Raw genomic sequence first — 21799 nt, 5'->3', positions numbered from 1 at the left:
AAACATCATATCTGTAGCACGGACTACAGGAGAAAGATGTTTAACTCGGTTAATCTGGGCAACTTCTGCTCCCAGACGCGTAAAGACCGGACATCCGAGTTTGGGGACAGGACGGGCTGTGCCTCCAACATCTACCTCCCCAGCTGCACCTACTACGTTCCAGAATTTTCCGCCGTCTCTTCGTTCCTTCCACAGGGGCCCTCGCGACAAATCACATACCCCTATTCCACAAATCTATCTCAAGTGCAACCAGTGCGAGATGTTTCCTATGGTCTGGACCCGTCCAGCAAATGGCACCACAGAACCAACTATGCATCTTGCTACTCAGGAGAAGACCTGGTGCACAGAGACTGTCTTCCGCCATCCACCATGACAGAAATGCTCATGAAAAACGAGAGTGTGTACAGCCACCACCACCACCACCAGCATCATCCGAACTCTAGCCACCCTTCCTCCGGCTTCTACGCCGGCGTTGGGAAAAACAACGTGCTCCCTCAAGGTTTTGACCGCTTTTTTGAAACCGCTTATTGTAGCACGGACAATCAGTCAGAACATTGTTTACAAAAGAGCGAGATGAACAAATTAGAGACTTCGTCCCAACAACCCACAGCTGTTTCCGCAGCGCAGGAGCCGGAAAAGGACCCAGAAGATGAGGAGGAACATACCAATTCGGGCTCGTGCACTTCAGCAGCTACTAAGGACGGGAACGCAAGCAAGAGCAGCCATTCGAGTAGGTACCGAAGCTGTAAATGGGGAGAAAGGTTAAGGGACTAGCCCGGTGTTTTGTCGGTCAGATTTTATGTGGAGTTTTATAAGCATTCAAAGGATTTTATTATAACCTACAAAGCTCTTTCCTCCAACGAAAAGAATTTTTACGATGGGAAAGCGCTTTGAAAAAAGGGGATGTTATACACAGACGCTACTATCCCAGAGTCTGTGAAATTTTAAGAGCGCGCTATTGTGACAAATGCTAACTTTGATCATGAACTTGCGTTGAGCATTGCGAGGGATTTTCTCGTTTAGCTGTCGGGGGTAAAAACCAATTGGGCAGAACATTACTTTTGGCATACTGTGAATTTTGTTTTAGCAGCTCGAATGTAAACTAGCTAAATCCTTATTAGCTTTTAAACGTGCTGTGACTTGAGTTACCGTGGGGTTGATGTAGGCTATATAGTCAATGACCACAATGTTAATGCTTGCCCAGTGCTAATGGCTTATCTATCTATCTATCTATCTATCTATCTATCTATCTATCTATCTATCTATCTATCTATCTATCTATCTATCTATCTATCTATCTATCTATCTATCTATCTATCTATCTATCTATCTATCTATCTATCTATCTATCTATCTATCTATCTATCTATCTATCTTTCTTCTTTTTTGGAATGAAAGGTATGCCACAAAATATATCTTAAGGCCAATCAGAACTGTCGTAATTAGCTTTTCAAAAGAATTTTTAGATTTCTGCTATTTGTTTTTGCTGCGCTTCTCAAACTGCAAGTAGGTTATAGCTTGCAGAAGACAAACTGACATTCACGGCCATTTACAGGAGACAGTACCTCAGGCCCATAGTAAGATTCATTTGTTTGTATAATTAAAAATAACAAACAAAGAAACCTTTTACTGTCATATGTTCTATAATTTCTATAACGGCTTTATTAATTAACCCAATGTGATGCTAAAACAGGAAAAATGCATAGACCGATAAAAAAATAACTTCAAAATGTAACAAAGTTTTTTTTAATTCAAGAACTTTCGTTTGTTTAGGTTTTTACCAAGTGTGACATATTACTTTATTTATATATTATTACATATGTATATGTGTGTGTTGTTTTTTATCCACGGCTTTGGATATTATAGTTTTGCATCGGAGTGACATTACTTGTGTCTGTTTCCTCATATCAGTAATCTTAGATGCAATCCATGAGGCATGGTGACACTGGAGATTAAAAATTATCCTCTCGATAAAATAAAATAAAGATAAAAATGTTTTGTGCATTTTTGAACTCCTCATTCAGATTTTGCTGGAAAAAAGTTTTATACGGTAATCATTTAAGATGTTTTTTTTTATTATCCCAAGGTACCCCGCGAACAAGAAAGAAGAGATGTCCATACTCCAAGTTTCAGATTCGTGAACTGGAGCGAGAATTTTTCTTTAACGTTTACATCAACAAGGAGAAAAGGCTGCAGCTGTCCAGAATGTTAAACCTTACTGACAGACAAGTCAAAATATGGTTTCAGAATCGTAGAATGAAAGAAAAGAAATTAAGTAGAGATCGCCTACAGTATTTCTCTGGGAATCCATTGCTGTAATTGTTGAAAAGGCGTTGCCTATTATTTAATGTTTCTGCAAACTCAAATTACGTATTTCTAAATATCCCTATACATCTAATTAAAACATGAGAATGTTTGTTTTTCAAGGCCAGCAATAGTATTAAAAACTGTAACACTTATTTGAAGGTTAACATGATTGTAATGGCTGAAGCTGGGGACAAATAATGCTAATTTTCTTAGTGTCATTTAAAACTGGCATTTCTAGTTTGTGAATCGCAAACTAAAACGTACACTTCTCAAAAAATAGATCTTTTTCTAAATGTGTGACATGTCTCTTAAGTGAAATGTTTGAAATCTTCACTTTGACAATGGTCACAAAATAGCCTACTATAATATATTATAAAATTGTATCCTTTATCCTTTTATGATTGTATATATGTACATTAAAACATATACACTCGACTCTGGTTCAAATCTGGAGATGTCATACTTTTTTATGTTTTCACCATTTAGAACTGTGACTTGTACAATCTGTAATATTGTATTCCTTGTACAGAGATTATGCATTGTGCATTCGTGAATGTAAATATAATGTTATCTTGAGTAACCTCACCCTATCCCTGCTGCTATTTTTTTCTTTACATTGCCTTTGCAGCCTTGTGAGCTTTGTTGTTCGATTCTTTAAATTATTTGCTGTACGCTTTAAAGTTCTCATTTTTCGAAAGGATAGCTCAGCGATCCGAATTGGCCTGTGTACTATATATTAATAATAAAAAACGCGAATAAAGATAAACTGTTATATGTCAATTGTGACTTGATTTTAAAAACACACAAAGACACACAATACGGTGAAGTAAAACATTTTTTGGGAATGTGTATAACATCACTGCAGTCAAAAAAAGAGATCTGAGAGATGCAATAAACTGACCACTGCCAAGAAATGAAACCTCTCTCTCTCAATTCGTCGTCTCCCTTCCACACGTTCGTTCAAGTGTATTAATATTAAGCTGTATCTGTTGTGTTTCCAAATGAAAATGGCAAATATCAAAATATTCAACATTTACAGGTGTCTTATCAGAATATTAGGATCGTGTGTATTTGTCAAATACAAGTATTTCTCAAAAGTGAAAGGGATGCATGAAATTGCTCTTGAGCACGTCAAAAAATTTAGAGAGCATTTCAGCAACGTCTTTTAGTGCCTTCTAAATGGAATCGCCACTCTTGTAGTCTAGACACTGCAATAAAGTCAGAGCCCTAAATTGCCTTTTTTCTAACTTAATTGCACCGTCTGTTCGAGGGGAATTCTGTTCACTTCCGCAGTAAATAGTAAACAAGAAAGTCCGGCTGCTAAGACTAAAACTGAGATGTTTAAAAATGAACACTAATTGTCTATAGGTGCAAGAAACCTATATCAAATGATATCGCCAACATGGAAAGATCTGTTCAGAAGAAGCTGAGTTGCATGCATCTTGAAAACCCCACCAGAGGTGAGATGTTTATTTTGCGGGTCGGGGTAGCCTATTGCATGTTGTCCCCATGTGCAGTTTTATATGTGATCACACTACATGGATTTTGTCACAACATGTGGGCTCATAAGGCGTGCAAGTGTGCTGTTGGCACTTATGCGTATGAAGGAAAAGATATAATTAAAAGTTGTCTTTGAACTTCAATAATGTCAAGGCCTTCACCTTTAACCTATTGTAATAAAGCGGAATCAAGGAGCCCCTTTTGTCAGGAAACGTGGTGAACAGAACAGAACCAATCAGCGCAAGTGGGAAAGGACCAAGGAATGTCTAAGAAGCAACACTTTGACCTCTCACATTAAACTACAGCAGGTAACTTTTCCAGTTTTAGCACTCCCATTAAATACACTTTATTGTCTCTGTAAAATGTAATATTTTCATGCTTGAAATATTTTATGACATTTTGGCATGTTCTTGACTATTTAAGCTGGCTTGGTTGTGACTTTTCCCGGGTAACAGGAAATAGATTTCTGACATATTTAAAACAGAGATCGGAGTGTAGGCTTGATGCATTGATGCTTGAGCGTGAATAGATAACGGAGGCGAGGTCCCTTGCGCACTGAATTGGTGTACTGGTTTATTTCCGATGTTTAAACACAATTTACAGTATTAAAACACAACACATTCGTTCCTTTGTAAATTCCTAATGTAGTGACTTTACAATGTAGAGGATACATTGCCAGTGATCTTTCCTTGTAGAACTATGGGAGAGAAATGGCGGGCGGGTTGGGTGGGAGGGAGGGATTGGGGATAGCATAGCCAAGGATCAAGGCTGGAAGGCTTGTCTTCTTGTCACACCCACCAACCTTGGCCCTGGCTCAGTGACGTAGTTAATTTGCTGAATTCCATTCTCTTGCGTCGCCACACTGAGGAGCAGGAACTTGGACCGTCCACCTATCAAACGCCGGAGATAGTGTCGCCACAAAAACAAAAGCAATCCGCGCGTAGACTTATGAACAATGACTATAAAATCTGCATTTCGTTCCGTGGTTCGATTTAATTCATAAATGTGGCTTTCCAAAAGACATTGTTTTTGTTGTAAAACGTGTTCTGTTGTGAGGGTATGGTAATAATGCATATTAGAATGTAGTAATATCTGCAAAGCGGAAACTGGGCGAAATGGAACACTTTCGAATGCGCTCTTAGCTGGCAACAAGGAAAATGGCGGAGGTTTCAGAGGCAACAGCATAAAGACTGTGGACTGAGTTACCACTGGATGTAAATACAGCCTGGATTCAATTTTGCTTTTAAGTCACCAGAATGCAACAATCTATCCAAAACATATGATAACTAGTTTTACAAGGATAATTTAACATATTTGCATGAAATGTCAAAATAATGTCAAGTCTATTTTGTTAGGCCTATAACGTTAATTTGTTCCAATTGATAATTCCAATAACATAATGGGGGATACCATTTCGGAATGTTGGAAGTGACAACACATACCGTTTCCAATATGTGTGGTCTGAAAGATCGCCGTTTCCTTTAATTCGTACAGTTGCGGACTTTGGACAGAGCCTATTATCACTCATCGTGCTTATACTTACTTCCGCACTCCTATATGTGATGAAAAGCTGTAAATACAAGCGCCACTAGTGCCCACTAGTCATTTGTATGATCTTTCGTGATATTAAAATTTAATATAATGCTGATGTGCTTTCCGATTACCACTCTCTGATTTATAAATGTCTTTAAAATGTTACATGCATCAACCATAAATTTCCATAGACCTCTCCGCGTGGACGCCTGTTTGGTGAGGGGAAACGGTTAAAAAGCGGGTCGCTTTAAATTGGAAATATGTTTTATGGGTGGTGTTAGTTCCCAAACAGGCACGGAACACCCTACCTTGTTTTTACTCGTTTCAGGGCTAACAGACATACGTCAAGGCCTAAAACTGGATGCGTTGTTTCACTTTTCAACGTCGTTTTGACAACTTTTCTATGATATTTTAGCTCAATTTACAGCACAGTTGTTAAAGGCCTTTAAAAAAATATCAGAAATCAATACTTACTCCGAGACATTTATCTCTGCAGGGTTAAACATCCATCGAGAAGACTCAAATATCAAAATGTTATTATTTTAAGATATAGGAATATTAACACTTTATTTTAGGGTTTCATTCTCGCTATTAACTAGCTGATTATTAGCATGCACATCACTAGGATATTGGCTGTGTATTAGTTGCCTACTTATAAAGCACATATTAATGCCTTATTATGCATGACCACATTCTACATCCCTTAGTCGTACCAAATACCTCAACTTAAACGCAACAAAAACTACCTCATTGTTAATATGCAGCAAATTAGCAGTTTGAAGCAAAAGTCGTAGTTAGTAGGCCTATAGTGAAAATGTGCTCCCCCAGTGTTACCATATGGATATGAAAAACTGTGTTTGTTTTTTTTTCTTTTACAGTCTACACACTTTCTTCTTTTCTGAAATTAACCCGAGTGTTGTGAAATTCAATACTCAATTCAATCCCCAAAAGAAATGGGGATTAGCTTTTTCTGTTTAACAGTAACAGCTGCATGTCGACATTTAATAGTATCACAAACGTCTGTCGAGTGTTTGAGAATATATTCTTAAAAAGCCTCAGATCCTTCCCCTGTGTTCCTGTCGGCATGCACACGGACAAAAAGAGAAATGATCAGACTGCCCCAGACTGTTTATTTTTTATTTACAGTTGTTTTTGTTTTCATCCTATGAATAAGCTGTTTTGAAATAAGAGACAAAACAACATTTGCTCTCACTCTTTACTTACAATTACAAGACAATAACGTTACATATTTAAGTGGGCCGTAATATGCGACAGTTTAATAGAATATTTGTTGATGAACTCTTTTCAAGAAAGTAGGCTTTTGCTGCAAAAAACAAAAACAAAAAACCATTACATTTAAATAATACACATCCGCCCATAATGCATAATGTACAGGCATTTTTAATATTTTTGTTTTCATTGTTTAGAAATATAATAGCCTACTCATCAGAACATAATGTAATGTATTATATGGAACAATATTTAAATGTATAACTTCTGGAATACGTTTCCATTGTCACCACATCTGGAATCAGAAGGTCACTGCGCAAGTGGTTACAGCATGACCTGTAATTCATGAAGACAATTTATTTTACATTTCAAATCCGTATATTCAACATTGATCTGATATACTTGATATTATATGTCTGTATGCAATTATACAATACAAATTATACAAGTTGTTTTAAAGATTAAGACAATATCAGAATACTACTTTGATAAATAGCCTACATATTTTCAAACACAGGTTATTAATTCCTTTGAAGAATGTTCATTTAATTTAGAAATGTGTCTTAACAAATGCATTTATATAGGCTACGTAAAATATAATGTTAACAATATTGCCGTGCATAAAAATTAGATCATACAATATATTGAATCAACTCTATACGTTTATATTGTGTCATGAGAGCGTGCATTTGTTTGTCTTAAAAGTCTGGGTGATAGACAAGAGAACAGACCAATCACAACAAAGCCCCATGTCTCTAGCCGGGTCTGACCTCGTCGAGAAAGGCATTGGCCAGCAAACACAAGTCCAAGGGTTAATACAAATGTTTAAAATTATATAAATTATAGTAAGCAATACCAAAAATGACCCACACAGAGTACATAAAAATACGTAGGCTCATTTTTACCGGGCTTTCCGCGAGTGTATTTTCATTCCTAGTTGATTCGATACAGTTTGGTAAAACGGCAAAATAATGAAATTGTCGATCACGAAGTGCGCCACTTTACCTTTTCCCTATTCCCTATTTTGAAATGTAGGCTAAAATCGGAAAACATATTTATGTAGTGTGTATATTTTGTGAAGAATCAGAGGAAAAAAGGTAGAATCCAGAAAAAAAGATTAGCCGCCGTTTAACGAAATTATTTTTCAGGAAAATGTTACAAATAAAACCAGATTTATATGTAGTCTATTGGCCTATATAATTTAGTACAAATTTACTAAAATTTAATTTAAGAAAAAAATCAACACGCTTAATAAAACTCAAACTATAACTGGCTGTGAAAAACAATTGCATGTAAATCAATTTGAATTATTTTTAAGTTTTCTTTTTGCTTTTTATGCAACGTCGACGTTTACATTTGAGATGAAAAGCTAATTATCAACATCACAGCGACCACAACTAAATTGATGCTTTTCTTGATCGTTTCTGTACAATTTACAAATACAATGTTTGCTATATTTTTGCGGCTTGGATATTCTAAATAAACCCTCAGTTCCATATATTGCATAACGTCAAGTACGCAGAAAAAGATAATGGAAAAAACAAGCAGCACAAAAAACAAAACCAATATACAATAAAATCGTATATATGATTAATAACCTAGCTTGCTAATTAATCCCCCTAATAGATTTTGTAAAAGAGCGAAAACAACTAAGAATGCATAGTAGTGTGTGAAAATAGGAAATAGAAAGACCATGTGAACAATGGCATTATTCTATAAAATTGCAGAGCCTATATGTAGCCTACAGACTTTTATAAGTTTGTGGTAGGCTATTAGCCATTCTCTGTATTGACTAATCTTGTGAAATTTGCCTTTAATTGCAATGAAGTGTTTCGATTACTTGCCTCTCTTTCTCCCACCCTCTCTCCCTCTCTTTCTTTCTTTTGCAGACGCATAAGCCACGTAACTGTATATCTGAAGACGATTGTTCTTTGTTCAGTTGTTGGTTTCCTTGTCTGTAAAAATCGGCTAGATGGCGCCATTGCTCCATGCTGTACCCCGTATATTCAACAACTTGACCCCGGTGACGTCAAGACGGTCTGGCGCATCAAGGCCACTTTCAAAACCCTATTGGTCTGAAAATCACATGACAAAGCGCCTTGAATCCATAATTATGTTGCTGATATTTTTCGCCCCCCCAAAAGATGTCAGCGTCCTACTGTCCTTTTCCTCTTCGGCATAAAGGAGATTGTTTTGAATCAAAAGAAAAACAAGCCGAGTTGCAAAATGTCATGCCCGAACAACGTGGCAGCCAACAACACATTCCTGATGGACTCGTTGGTGGGAGGAACATCTCAGTACAGAGGTGAGAGCTATTCAACTAACTCTGGAATGTATATGCAAACGTCTGCAGAATATGGGTGCTCCATGATGGGTAGTTTTGGAATTGTTGGTACTCCTCTCTCCAAACGGGATGACCTGCAGCCGAGTGGGATGCATCTTAGCAGTTACCAGCACTCACATTACCTGTCGCAGCGGGACGCTTGGATCGCAGGCTCTAAAACTTACAGAGGCTCGCAACCTGTTGCCCAGCCTTTGCACCCATGTTCCTTTCCAGCCAGCAATGTGAAAGAGGAAGCGATCCCTTGTCTTTACCAGCCTGATATCGACAGCGTCAAAGAGTCCGCTGAGAAATCCACCTACATCCGTTTGGGAGACAATAACAGCCACCCGAATCAAAGCGCCGTCTCCACCCCCGATTATTTCCGACGGAGCCAGGTGTACGCCAGTGAAAGGGGCCACCATGGAGACGAGTTCGGCTCGGACTTTAACACAGTACCCAGAATATCCACGCCTGTTGAGGCACTAGTAGCAGATTCATATGTCAAAAGCAGCAAAGCAAGGCAGGACCCAGAAGACAAGGGAGGGAATGCGCAGGAAGACGGCATGGATCAGAGACAGGCTAGAAAAGAGGAGTGTGTCGCAAAAACAGACAGTTGTACAGATGATTCCGAAAGCGAATTGAAAGGTGATAACTAATTCTTCTCTCTCTCTTATCTCTCTCTCTCGGCCACATGCACACGCACACACATATACAATAACAGCGCGCTCCCTTCTATATACAACATGGGAACTGACAACCAAGTTGCACGTCAAAATAGAAGACCTTTTTTGTTGCACAGAACAAGACTGTTCAGGCCCTTTCTTAGAGGCCCAGATCTGTTTTTTTTTAACAGAACAGCTGTCAATAAAACAGTATCATGTGTACTTAAAATTGAAACGTTAACACCGTTAAAAAATATAGATATATATAAATGGGTCTTGGCATTGATGTAAACAGGATCACTGTACGATTAACACGCGGTGTTAAAGTGCGCTCTAAAACACATCCATCCAAGCACAGCATTACAAAACAAAACAGTACACACGAATCAATTAAATTAGATTTTTTTTTATTACACTCCAGTTGGTAGTTTAGCGACAGGCACATAGTTCTGCCCGCAATAGTGTAGAGAAGTGAAAATGACGTTTTCCCGCATGCTAAAGTAGGCCTATATATGGAAGTATCTTCTGTACTATTATTTTTTTTACAGGTTTAAATAAAGAATCACAAATGACGTTACTTGATGATAGTAAATATTTGTATAAAATATTGCTGACATTTAACGAAAAATCAATAGCCGTTTCAGTAAATTAGCCTAAGTTTATCTAAAATATTTTAAAAGTTTAATTAATTGGATATGTCTTGCGCTTATTTTTTAATGTTGTTTTTGTTTGTTGTCGTAATGAAATTACAGTTGTAATTAAATTAATGTGGTTAAATAAATAAATGTGTAACTGATGTAATAAGATACGACAAGAATTCTGACATCTTCCTTTATCTTATTGAGCTCTGCATAGCTCTCACCTATAGGTAAGTTACATTTATATATATATATATATATATATATATATATATATATATATATATATATATATATATATATATATATATATATATATATATATATATATATATATATATATATAATGTGCGTATATATATATAATGATAATGTATATATTCTTTGCTTGATTGCTTAATCCCAGTTATTAAAATGCTTAGTAAGTAGCCCCCGAAATTTTCTGAAATCTGCAGCAATAGCAAAGATTATAAATAATAAAAAATGTTTTGTTAATTCAATGAGATAAGTCAGCCACACATTAAAATAAATACGTTTTATGATACTTTATATTATTTGCGGAGTAGGCAATTGTATTGCTGTTTTTGTCTTGGTAGATGACGTTTCAATTAAAAATAATTGCAGGTCGGTGACCGACTTCAATCACACAGTTGAAATTGTGAAATTGGACAGAAATGTAGGTCCGTCCAAATAAGAACACAAATACAGATAATAATTTAAAAGGCAAAAAAGAACATAATTTCAGATATGTTAAATTGAGGGAAACGGCCTCATACGAAAAAGATTAAACTATTAAATCATAGACTTTTTAGTACAATACATTAGACAGTCATTTATTCTGAAGATCAATATGAAATCTAGATATGAATATTTTGTGGGAAATATTTTGTTAATCCAACTAAACTAAATAACATAGTCAAATGAGGACCTGCAGCGCCCTGGGCAATAGTCATCTTGCAGTCATACTCCGGCATAATTCATTTTCTCTCTTGTTTACTTGTGCAGATGAATCTAAATTGGAAAAAACGACGGGAAACTGGCTAAAAGCGAAAAGTGGACGAAAGAAGAGATGTCCCTACACAAAGCATCAGACACTTGAGCTGGAGAAGGAGTTCTTGTTCAACATGTACTTGACTCGAGAGCGCCGTCTGGAGATCAGCAAGAGTATCAACCTCACAGACAGACAGGTCAAGATCTGGTTCCAAAACAGAAGGATGAAGCTAAAGAAGCTCAACAGAGAAAGTCGCGTCCGAGAGCTAACAGGCTATAGCTTCAACTGAGGGCTTAAGAAACAGACAGAAACAGAAATAATCAAATGCATAGTCTCTCGCGTTCCCCACGTTCAGCCCCTCATTTTATCTTTTTTCTCTTTCATTTATCCCTTTTCATTCACAGACTCGCATACACACATAAAAATATTAAATAGCACTGGTCCATGACTTTCATTTCAAAGGAACTGGAACATCTTGCAAACAATATTACATTTAGTTAACAATTACACCCGAGCCTAATTTATCATTGTTGAATAATTGTAAATATGGCATTAGCGGAAGAAAAGGATGCTTGATGCAAATATTCGTGGCAGATTTGTCATTTTGCAAATCCTTAACTCAGAATATAAAAGCGAGATTTCTATTTGATGTCTTAGCTTAGTTTGTTTGCTGTCAGTGCGCTTGTCGTATACAATGCGCGCTCTGTATTTTGCATGCTTTGTTCTTGACGTGTATTTGTCAATTTGATGTTTAACTCGAGAGGCTGATGAATAAAACAGGGGGTGGGAAAATATTATGTCCTGGTATGTCCTTCCCCTTGCATATTTTCTCCTGTATTCTGTTGACAGAAATTTTGGGTGAAGATAGGGAAGAGAGGCAGAGGGAGAAAGTGCATAGCATTTTCAGTATGAGTGGGAGACCCATAACGTTGATTTAAATATTATCCAGGTGACCACAGTAAGTCAAGGTCATAAAATTGTAATGTCATGACGGTCCTGGAAAGCGCTGGGGGTGGATTTTATGATCTGCAAATATAATGTGCTGCTGCAGTAAAGATGCATTAAAAGGTGAGTGGAGGAGGGCTAATTCACATACTCGGGACTGCAATGTGCTGGCCTCACTGACGCGCTCTGCGGTCTGCCGGGCTGTTTTGGAACCAGGAACCTTTCATTATGGAGTTATGGAACGCTATGATACGATGGACTGAACACGGAAGAAGGAAAGAACTACAGCAGCGACGAATGAATGAGTGGATCCTATGATGAGCTACGCTAATCAGACCGTGTGCAGAACGTTCAAGGTAGGATAACGTTTTCCTTATTTCCCCCCCGATTGAGCTGAGGGAGGCTATTCTGGATACCCTCAAGCGTTGACATGGATAACAGCTTTGATTTGAGCGAATTTCTTGACAAGTCGACTTTGCTCTCTGTGCTTCTGACAGTTGTTGTTAAGAGAGTACTGTTGTGGATGTGCCTCATGCTTCTTCCAGACACAAGTTAAAGTTGTGGAGATCTTACATTATGGTGTTATAAATTAAGTTAAACTATTTGCAGTCCCTCTGAGGGACAGTTTAACTCTTTTTACTACACATTTATTTTCGTTATATAACGATTTGTCCACAGGTGCGTTAAGGTCTGGAAAAAACAAAAACAAAAAACAGGAAACTCTTTTTGATAGTCTCAATCTTGCTGAAGATCTATACTTATTTGCGTGATAGTAATTTGTCTGTGTGTAGACATTTTTGTCTTAGAAATAGCTATAGGCCTACTGGTTGATAGAAGTGTCAATTGGTGTTCATTTCGGTGTTAATTTTTAAGACTATAAGCCATGGCCTTTCAGACGTCGGCTACAGACGAGGTTTAATTAAATTAACGCTCGAGGCTATGAGGAATGGAATAAAATCCTTACTTATCTGTGCAGTTTGTTGTTTGTCTCCTCCTGTGGATAACGCCGTTACGCGCGGCTGGTGCGTGGTTTAGGTAGTTTCATGTTGTTGGGATTGGCTTCCTGGCTCGACAACAAGAAACTGCCTTGATTACGTCAGTTCGTCTTCATCAAGGGCGACAATTGCCGTTAAATTACACCCTGTGCAATGAAGTTTCCGCAAATGGCATTGTAAATGAACTGAACGATTATAGCCACAGCGGGCTCTTTTTCTCTTTTGCTCTCCTTTGTGTCTCGGGCTGTAAAAGAGAATTTAGACTCTCGGAGGGAGAAAGGACTGTTAACATCATGGGGCAAAGTTAGACTGTTCCTTATTATGGCTTATTCTTTTATTCAAATATATGGCCCAAAGTGTTTTAGCCACTTTTTAACGATAGCTGAGGGGGTAGCAAGACATTACAGACGAAACTGAATTTTTTGGACTGACGGATAAAGAAAAGGAGCTTTTTTCCAGCTATTAATTATAAAATAGCTGTGTATTTCTTTATAGTTAATTGTAATTGTGTTTGCGTATGTATGAGAATAATCACCTTTACAAATTTGATCAAATTTGATTTTGTACTCTAAGAAACGTGATCCAACAATTAGTCAATTAAATTGTTTTGAGTTAGTGCCACGTTACTTTACACCCAAATGTGGGCCAACCACACCTTTTTTTCTTTTTCTTTTTTTGTAAGCTGTAAACGACCTGGCTCAAATAGCAAAACTGAATTTGTAAGATACCGTTTAAATGAGCAGTAGCAGTGGTCAGTAGTAACAAAAACGCGTTGTCACAACAGACTTAATGTGACTATCCAAGGAAAGCAATGTTTGCCCTGTAGCTTTCGTGCACTATAAACACTAAACCTGTGTGGTTCCTTCAAGGAAATTTTTCAACTTTTAAACTCATCAGACCTTTCAAAAATTTCGTTACTTGAACCTATGTTTATTCTCCTATCTATCTATCTATCTATCTATCTATCTATCTATCTATCTATCTATCTATCTATCTATCTATCTATCTATCTATCTATCTATCTATCTATCTATCTGGTCGCAACTTGTTTGAAATGTATACTCATTATAATAATACTAAATTCTACAGGTATTACTACATGTGTGGTTATTAATAATTAAAACCGTTAGAATAATATGTTTTATTAGCTACAAAAAAGCAGTGAAAGAGAAGAAGAATTTAGGCAGTGAACGTGGCTTTTTCGGTTTTTTTTTCTTTGTTCTTTTTTTGTAGATTAGTTAAATGCTTTGAAGATGATGTCATTAGCATTTTTTTTTTTAAAGTTTTGAACACTTTTTATTAGCATTTTTTTAATCCGTCAAAATGTGTGGGTTACTCCCAATCAGCCAGCGGGAAATCTCAGTAGGCTATTTGTGCTGTGACTTTATTTACACTGTACAGTAAGGAGACAATGTCTCCTAAAACCATATAAACAATATGTGGAAATAATAGGCTAAATAATTTAAGGTAGTAGTTTTGGGAAAGTTGCTAGTTGTAAAGTTGGGAATCAGCGATTTGTCCTTTTTCCTGGGAGAGTAAAGTCTTTGGATTTCACCATATATGCTTGTTTTCTTAACCCCCTCCCCTCCCTTCAGCTGTTTTGCGACGGGAGGAGACAGTCTGGAATCCAAAGTCATTTTCATTCAGTTAAGTGAATGGGGTTCTCCTCTGGAATGCGTCACCAACAAAGAGTTTACAGCATGCGTAATAGCCCCACAGGACACTGCCGCCATAGCATGCGAATATAGCGGCAATATCCTCAAATAGCCTGAGGATTGGAAGACATCAAAACACATACTTCTGCTCAATAAATAAATACGGAATTAATGTAATATGCTGAATTGTTTGCAGGCAGTCAGAAGCATACTGTATGTGTGACACATTGTGCATTAGGCTTCTGTAGTAGCATTAGCAATGGCCTACCCCTGTGGTGAAGACATTTATGAGTAAGCATTTGAATAGATGTTCACACAGATACTGGGACGAAAATTTAACACAGACTATGGTTGCTGCTTAGTTTCCACTGGACTTGAATGAGGATATTGATTAGCTGTTGTATATTTGTTCTTGGATTTCAGATTTTGCATACACTGTTATATTGTATTTTCAGCTAATGAACCTAAAGTCCAGATTCAGTACACGTGGACAATTTGAACGAATGAATCCTTTAAAATTAATGTAGGTTTTATTTTTGTTATGTAGCTATACTGCATTCATGCTGTTAACCTGCATTTCGCTCTCATTCTCTGCGTTTTACGGAACGAGTTAGTAACAGGTTTGATTGCTGCTGGACCTAAATTGAGAGAGAATTTCTCATTCAAAGCAAGATACTTGGCTAAATAAAGGGATTTTACTCGCCTTTTTAACACACAGTATGAATTCATTGTAATGCCTCAAAATAATTTATTTCTATATTAGCTGGTGTTTTCTTTCGGTCAAGCAATTACTTATTAAGCTATATTATTTGAGCTAGTTTGCACTTTTGCTCTCCGGAAAAAAAACAAAAATATGATACTGTATGGTAGTGTTATGTCTACCAATTCTGATTACAATATGATGAGCTATGAACATTTTGCGTTATTATACTCTCTCGTAACATTACAAAGGCATCTAAACACAACATAGTAAACACGGACACTATTTTTGTATATAGGCTAGTCTTAAAGTTTTATAAAGTAAAGACATTAAACGAAACGTATAGTTTATGATGATGTTCACGTTGACCATGGCCCGCATAAAGTCGTTTAAATATAAAAACTAGAAGACTAAAAAAAGAAGAATGTATTTACAATATAACATATCGAAGTTATGTGTGGTGATTTTGAGAAGATACCAATCTTCTATACTGATAGCCGACCTCTGTCTTTTAACATTGTTGTGCGCTTTGGCGCTAGTAATGGGCCACATGTGGGTCTAGGTATATATTGCAATATTTAAACTATACTCAATATACTTCACTCCAAAAAATAAACAACACACACACACACACACACACACACACACACACACACACAAACATAAATGAATAAATAACAAATCTAGAGCTGGAAATAAATTAAGAAAAAATCAAATTGATTTTAAACTGACTTTTAGGTGTGTTTTTTTTTCAGCTATTATGCAGTATTAAAACAAATAATGAAGTCGATCAGAGAGTAGCCTAATTTTTAAAACAGACAGGAAGCTGGAGATTAATGTCGAGATATCTCCCCGTAAATCAAAGTGCATTAGCAATGATAATGCCGTGCTGTTGTCTGAGAAAGGAAAGTACTCTGATGTTTTTTAATGTCAACTTAATATCCATTTGGAGGATTAATTTAAGCTAATACACGAAAAGGGTTTTGGATATTCTGAAGCTACATTGTTTATTATAGTCACACGAGACTATGAAATGCATCATTGTAGGGTCATGGGTGAATAACTAGCTCCTTGTAGCTACCATATAAACAAGAAACATGTTCCGTAAAGTGCTATATTTGAGATATGCTATGACATATCAGTATCTTGTACATTTCAGTATCTTATAAAGATGTGTAAAAATCCTGTGATCTTCTAAATGCTAGGATGGATAGAAGAGTTTAGTGAGCTCGTATCCGCATGTGCAGTGTGCACCGCAGTCTCAGTTTTATCCTGCGTCACCCTACACAGTTTAAGTGCCAAGACTGCAGCGAATACTTTATTCTGCAGATTTGTGCACTGTTAAATCACAAGGTCTTTATCAATACAAGTGTAAATAAATGCGAGCAGATATAGCAAGCATCTCTCTTCGAGGTGTTTATATCTCCGTGTTCCACTGAGAGTGCGTAATAAAAGTGGTATTCTGTCTATATGAAACTGACTGATATAGGTGAAGAAGAAAAAAAACATCCTTGTTAATCACCGAATTATTGTTAACCTCTATATAGTTCATTTGCTATCACACCTGGCAGAAATTATAGATACAACTAGGACTTAAAGATTGCAATTCTAGTTAGAATTTTCAAAGACATTCATAGAACAGTCAAACAATTAAACAGGATTTATTTTTTTATTTTTCTTGATAATGCTTCATTTATTTAAAACAACAACAGCAACATTATATTACCAAACAAACAGCGTTATACATGTATCATTAACAACATTCGAACACCATAATAAGACATTGGTTTAGAAATAAACGACAGTGAGTAAACTGCGACTTTAGTATCAGGTACCACGCCCTCGGAAACACGACAAAGGCTTTTAAACTGCACCGAGCCAATGTTTTGATATGATACCGTTATTTACAAATGTGGTTGAAGAATGTTTTATAATATGTTGTTGGTTCTGTACATGCCACAATGTAATTATTCTAAGAATTAGATGCATTGAAACGCTGCAGCCTCCCATCAATGCAATAAATTATTTACACATAAGATTTTACTTTCATTTTGGTTCAGCGTATCTAAATCATATTGCTTCCGCAGTCTATTGCAAGAAGATGCAATCAGATCCACGACATAATCAAGCTGTCACGCCTTCCTATAAAACACAAAATGATTATAGAAAACGGCATAAAAACATACATTTAGTATATCTTGCTTTTATTTGATTTGAGTTATTTTGATGAATCAAGAACTTTAGTCGTTTTACAAATTAAAAGAGGAACGTAATGGGATTTAGTTTCACTTGGGGTCGAGTCGCAGTAAACAGTTTAATTAGCCTAATAGTATAACAGCCTAAAATGATTTAATAGTTATTTTTGTTGTAGTGTAAAATGAGGAGTCTGTATTACCCACGTAGCCTATTATTATTTGGTGTGTCTGTATTTTGATAATGTCTGGTGTTCCCAAAGAAAATAGGGCGGAAAAAAGCCTGACCTCATGTGGCCGGTTTCATACTGGGCCTAACACTGACAATGACTGCAGACCAAAATCAACATATTTCCCAATTTCGCAATACGCTTGGAAGAAAAACTAAATCTAAAATATAGCTAATTACTCGCATATTAACTATAAAATATTTAAAAGGTGTCATTGTCTACACGACAAGAATATGTTGTTAAAGTATTTCATAGATTTATGGAATTAAATAGACTAATGTGTTTTGCTTATGTGCAAGCCAATATTAATAATTCGAAATTACGAAACCAAATGAATCTAAATAAATATTTCAAATTGCTTTTATTTTTAGTAGGCTATAATTGTATTTTCTGTTAACACTACTATTTGCCTCGTATTACAACAACCAGAATTAAGTTAGAAAGAATCGCAAAAAAATACAAAATAAAAAACAAAAAAAGGTTAACGAAATGGAAGCCATATAGATTTAGCAAAACTTCTGTAGAATATGTTTTGCATTCGCCGTTTCAAAAATATTGCAATAAAATTACTATGAAAAGCTTTTTCAAACCTTTATCTTAATTTTAAGAGCTAAAGGAGTTTGTGAACAGTCCCTCGTCTTTCTTCTGTATATTCGACAGAGGTTTGATGAGACTTCTTTCACAAGGCTAGTGTTGGTTTTACGTTATAGCAGGAACTCAACTGCAGTTTTATTAACGACACGTTTATGAACAATCAAATGGTCCTCGTAAAAATTTATTGAAGGACATAAAAGCATGCACGACCACTTGACGAATATAGCCGCAGTTGTGGTGCGTTTTCAGGCGTCTTACTATTCCCACCGCCCCGATTTGTTTAAAACTCCTTTTTATGAGGGATATCCCAATTGTATTTATTTGAAACTAGTGGAAAATAGGACTTCAGTGCATAAAAACAACCCTCTAGACAGCACAACAGCCGTACATTTGTCAAAAATTATTCTATTGGGTCCTATCCAATTATATAGAATTAATAGTGAAGCTAAGAAAGAAATGTGCAACCGTTGTTTTCGTTTTTTTTTCTATTTGTTTTAATAAATAACATTTCTCAGTGAGGGATGCACAAGGCTAGCCACAGCACAGTAGCATTCGCTCGACAGAGATTGATTGCACCAACAAATAGTGCCATTTTTAAGACCGTTAACACACTATGATCTTCTGTAAGTCTACAAATAACTATCTACATTAATCGGTTGTATCATAATATATTAGAAAACGTATCATCATCATATATTTAGGCTTTATGCAAAAAACAACATTAGTATAAGCAACCTACTGCAAGCTCGAAGTGCATTGCTGTTCCAGGAGAACGCGCGCATTGATCTGGTGTGCAGTTTTTTCAGGGGGTAAATGCAATCACGTGTTCCTTAAGCGTCCAATCCCAGCTGGGGAAGCTTTCTGAAATAATTACCTGTCTTGATTGTTCTACGGTCAGATAAAAAAGTACACATACACTCCATATAATAATCGGATGCATGTAAAAGAGAAGGGAAACATCGCCATGTCGGCTACGGGTCCCATAAGTAATTATTATGTGGATTCCTTGATCAACCATGAAAGCGAGGATGTTCTGGCGACTCGTTTCACAGCCACTGGTCCGATATCCTCCAGCTCACGCCCGACGCCTTTGGTACCGGAATGCGCGGATTACCCGTCTTGCAGCTTTGCCCCGAAACCACCAGTCTTTACTACCTCGTGGGCCCCTGTTCACTCCCAATCGTCAGTGGTTTACCATCCATACACTCACCAACCTCACCTAGGCACAGACTCAAGGTACGTTCGCTCTTGGCTGGAGCCTATTCCCGGTACCGTGTCTTTTCCAGGATATGCAGGGAATAGCAGGCACTACGGGCTGAAGCCCGACACCTTCCAGGATCCCCGTACTGGGGACTGTTTGGGCTCGAACGGACGCACTTACACGGATTATCTCTACTGCTCCGCCGTCGACATTAGAGAAAAGCAGCAGAACACACCATCGCCTGAGACGGAGAGTCTGTCTTCCGGAAAGCACAAAGACGACAAGGCTGAATTAGACCCAAGTAAGTTAGTGCTATTCTTGTTTACAACCGGGTATGGGATGCTTCTCAGTTTATTGCGTTCGCTTGGCGGTTGGCTGTTGTCCGTCGTAAAACCAAGTTCTATACTCTTTCATCCTCTGTGCTGTTCTCGGCCGACTCAAGTCTGCTTTGGGGCTATCCATTGATGACAAACGCCATAGGATTGGGTTGTAAAACGAGCTATAAAAATGGTCTCCTAAAAAGCCAAGTCTGGCAAGGAAGGTAGCATGAGATGTTTACAAATAGCTGTATGCGATTATCATTAATACTAATAAGATACCGTTACATTACTGTGTTTTGTTTAATGTGGAAATTTGTCATTTTAGCCTGCCGTTGGTTCAACAACTCAGGCGTTTGGAAAAAGCAAGGATGCGTATTACGCTTTCAAATTAAGAATTCGTATACCTAATTTTGGGTTTCAACTGTAGGCTTATGCATTTTATTATGACCTAATAAAAAATAGTTAATAACTATTATGACTTGTTTTTAATTGTGCTTGTCATGGACTGTTACAACAGTCATATTTTTAAAATGTACAAATGGGAACTGGTGTTTTGAACTAGGCCTACTTAATTAAATATAATTTACGTTAAAAATAAAGCCTAGCATTTACCTCGAGAAACAGCACGTGGAATGTTCACAGTGCATTCACTGCATAGCAGAACTTTGAGCGTAGACTTGTGAAGGCTTGAGTCACAAGCCTTTGCTTTTTTATGGGCCTATAAAGCAAATAGGTACATTCACCAGTTTACAGCGCCATTTCTCTCCTAAGAGTTTGCGAAGCTATTTCAATTAGACAGAGATAGGGGGACTTCATATGAAATGACTTGGTATTTACACTTATTAAGCCTGACTATTTAATTGAAGATTAATCTTGCCAAAATGAGTAGTGTAGTTAGGTGCTACATTTCATAAATTGTAGTATAATGCATTATACACAAGTTATGGTTGTCATAATCAAGAAAGAAAAGACTTGCATCAATTATCATCTGTTTTGGACAGCGTATTTGTTTACAGCAGCACCTAATCACACTATTTATGCATTGTTTTTCAGATAATCCTGTGGCAAACTGGATCCATGCGCGCTCAACTCGAAAGAAGCGTTGTCCATACACCAAGTATCAAACACTCGAACTCGAAAAGGAATTTTTATTCAATATGTACCTCACAAGAGACCGGCGATATGAGGTAGCAAGGGTGCTGAACCTAACGGAGCGACAAGTCAAAATCTGGTTCCAGAACCGACGGATGAAGATGAAGAAAATGAACAAGGAAAAAAACGACAGTAAAGAACAATAGACCAAAAGTCATTAATCGGACACAGACTGAAGGAAAATCATCATTTAGCATCATCACGAGTCTTAACAGTTGCACCTTCGGCCTATTAAAGGAACATAGAAAGCGAATATTATCTTATATGGATATCCTTTTAAAGTATGATTTAATATAAGCGTAATTTTACCACCCTGGATTGAGTCATATTAGTATTATATGTAGTCTGGATTTACATAACGTTTCTTTACTCACAAAAACAAACAATGGCCCGAAGTTTCAGAAAGAAAATACTTGAACTACTTTATTTTCAATTTCCTAATTTATGCTCTCTACGTGGTTGTTTTTTTTTTCTATGCTTCCATTACTTGTAGATTTCAAAGCCGAGTATTTTATAAAGAATAACAATTCTGTAGTTAAATATATACGTGTTTGCGTCGATGTGATTAGTTTGTTTCTGATGTACCTGTTTGTGTATTTTACATTCTTTTAACTGTAAATGAGTTTCATCA

At 36.8% G+C, this 21799-nt stretch overlaps 3 protein-coding genes across 3 annotated transcripts; all 3 read left to right on the top strand.

The window, feature by feature from the left end:
- The first annotated feature begins 36 nt into the window (after positions 1-36).
- hoxc11a (homeobox C11a) lies at positions 37-2886 on the top strand. Its single transcript, XM_067447194.1, has 2 exons — positions 37-730; positions 2087-2886. Exons 1-2 carry the CDS (start codon positions 37-39, stop codon positions 2317-2319), a joined length of 927 nt encoding a protein of 308 aa, XP_067303295.1. The 3' UTR covers positions 2320-2886.
- A 5712-nt stretch (positions 2887-8598) lies between these two features.
- Positions 8599-11947, top strand: hoxc10a (homeobox C10a). Its single transcript, XM_067447192.1, has 2 exons — positions 8599-9538; positions 11199-11947. The coding sequence occupies exons 1-2, from the start codon at positions 8797-8799 to the stop codon at positions 11471-11473; spliced, it is 1017 nt and encodes a 338-aa protein (XP_067303293.1). The 5' UTR covers positions 8599-8796; the 3' UTR covers positions 11474-11947.
- A 7454-nt stretch (positions 11948-19401) lies between these two features.
- hoxc9a (homeobox C9a) lies at positions 19402-21716 on the top strand. The gene is made up of 2 exons (XM_067447191.1): positions 19402-19997; positions 21070-21716. The coding sequence occupies exons 1-2, from the start codon at positions 19430-19432 to the stop codon at positions 21312-21314; spliced, it is 813 nt and encodes a 270-aa protein (XP_067303292.1). The 5' UTR covers positions 19402-19429; the 3' UTR covers positions 21315-21716.
- Positions 21717-21799: the final 83 nt, after the last annotated feature.

Source organism: Pseudorasbora parva, chromosome 6, assembly GCF_024679245.1.
Source record: "Pseudorasbora parva isolate DD20220531a chromosome 6, ASM2467924v1, whole genome shotgun sequence".
Classification (NCBI taxonomy): domain Eukaryota; kingdom Metazoa; phylum Chordata; class Actinopteri; order Cypriniformes; family Gobionidae; genus Pseudorasbora; species Pseudorasbora parva.
The sequence above is the reverse complement of the archived record's forward strand: the minus strand, read 5'-3'. Positions and strand labels throughout refer to the sequence as shown.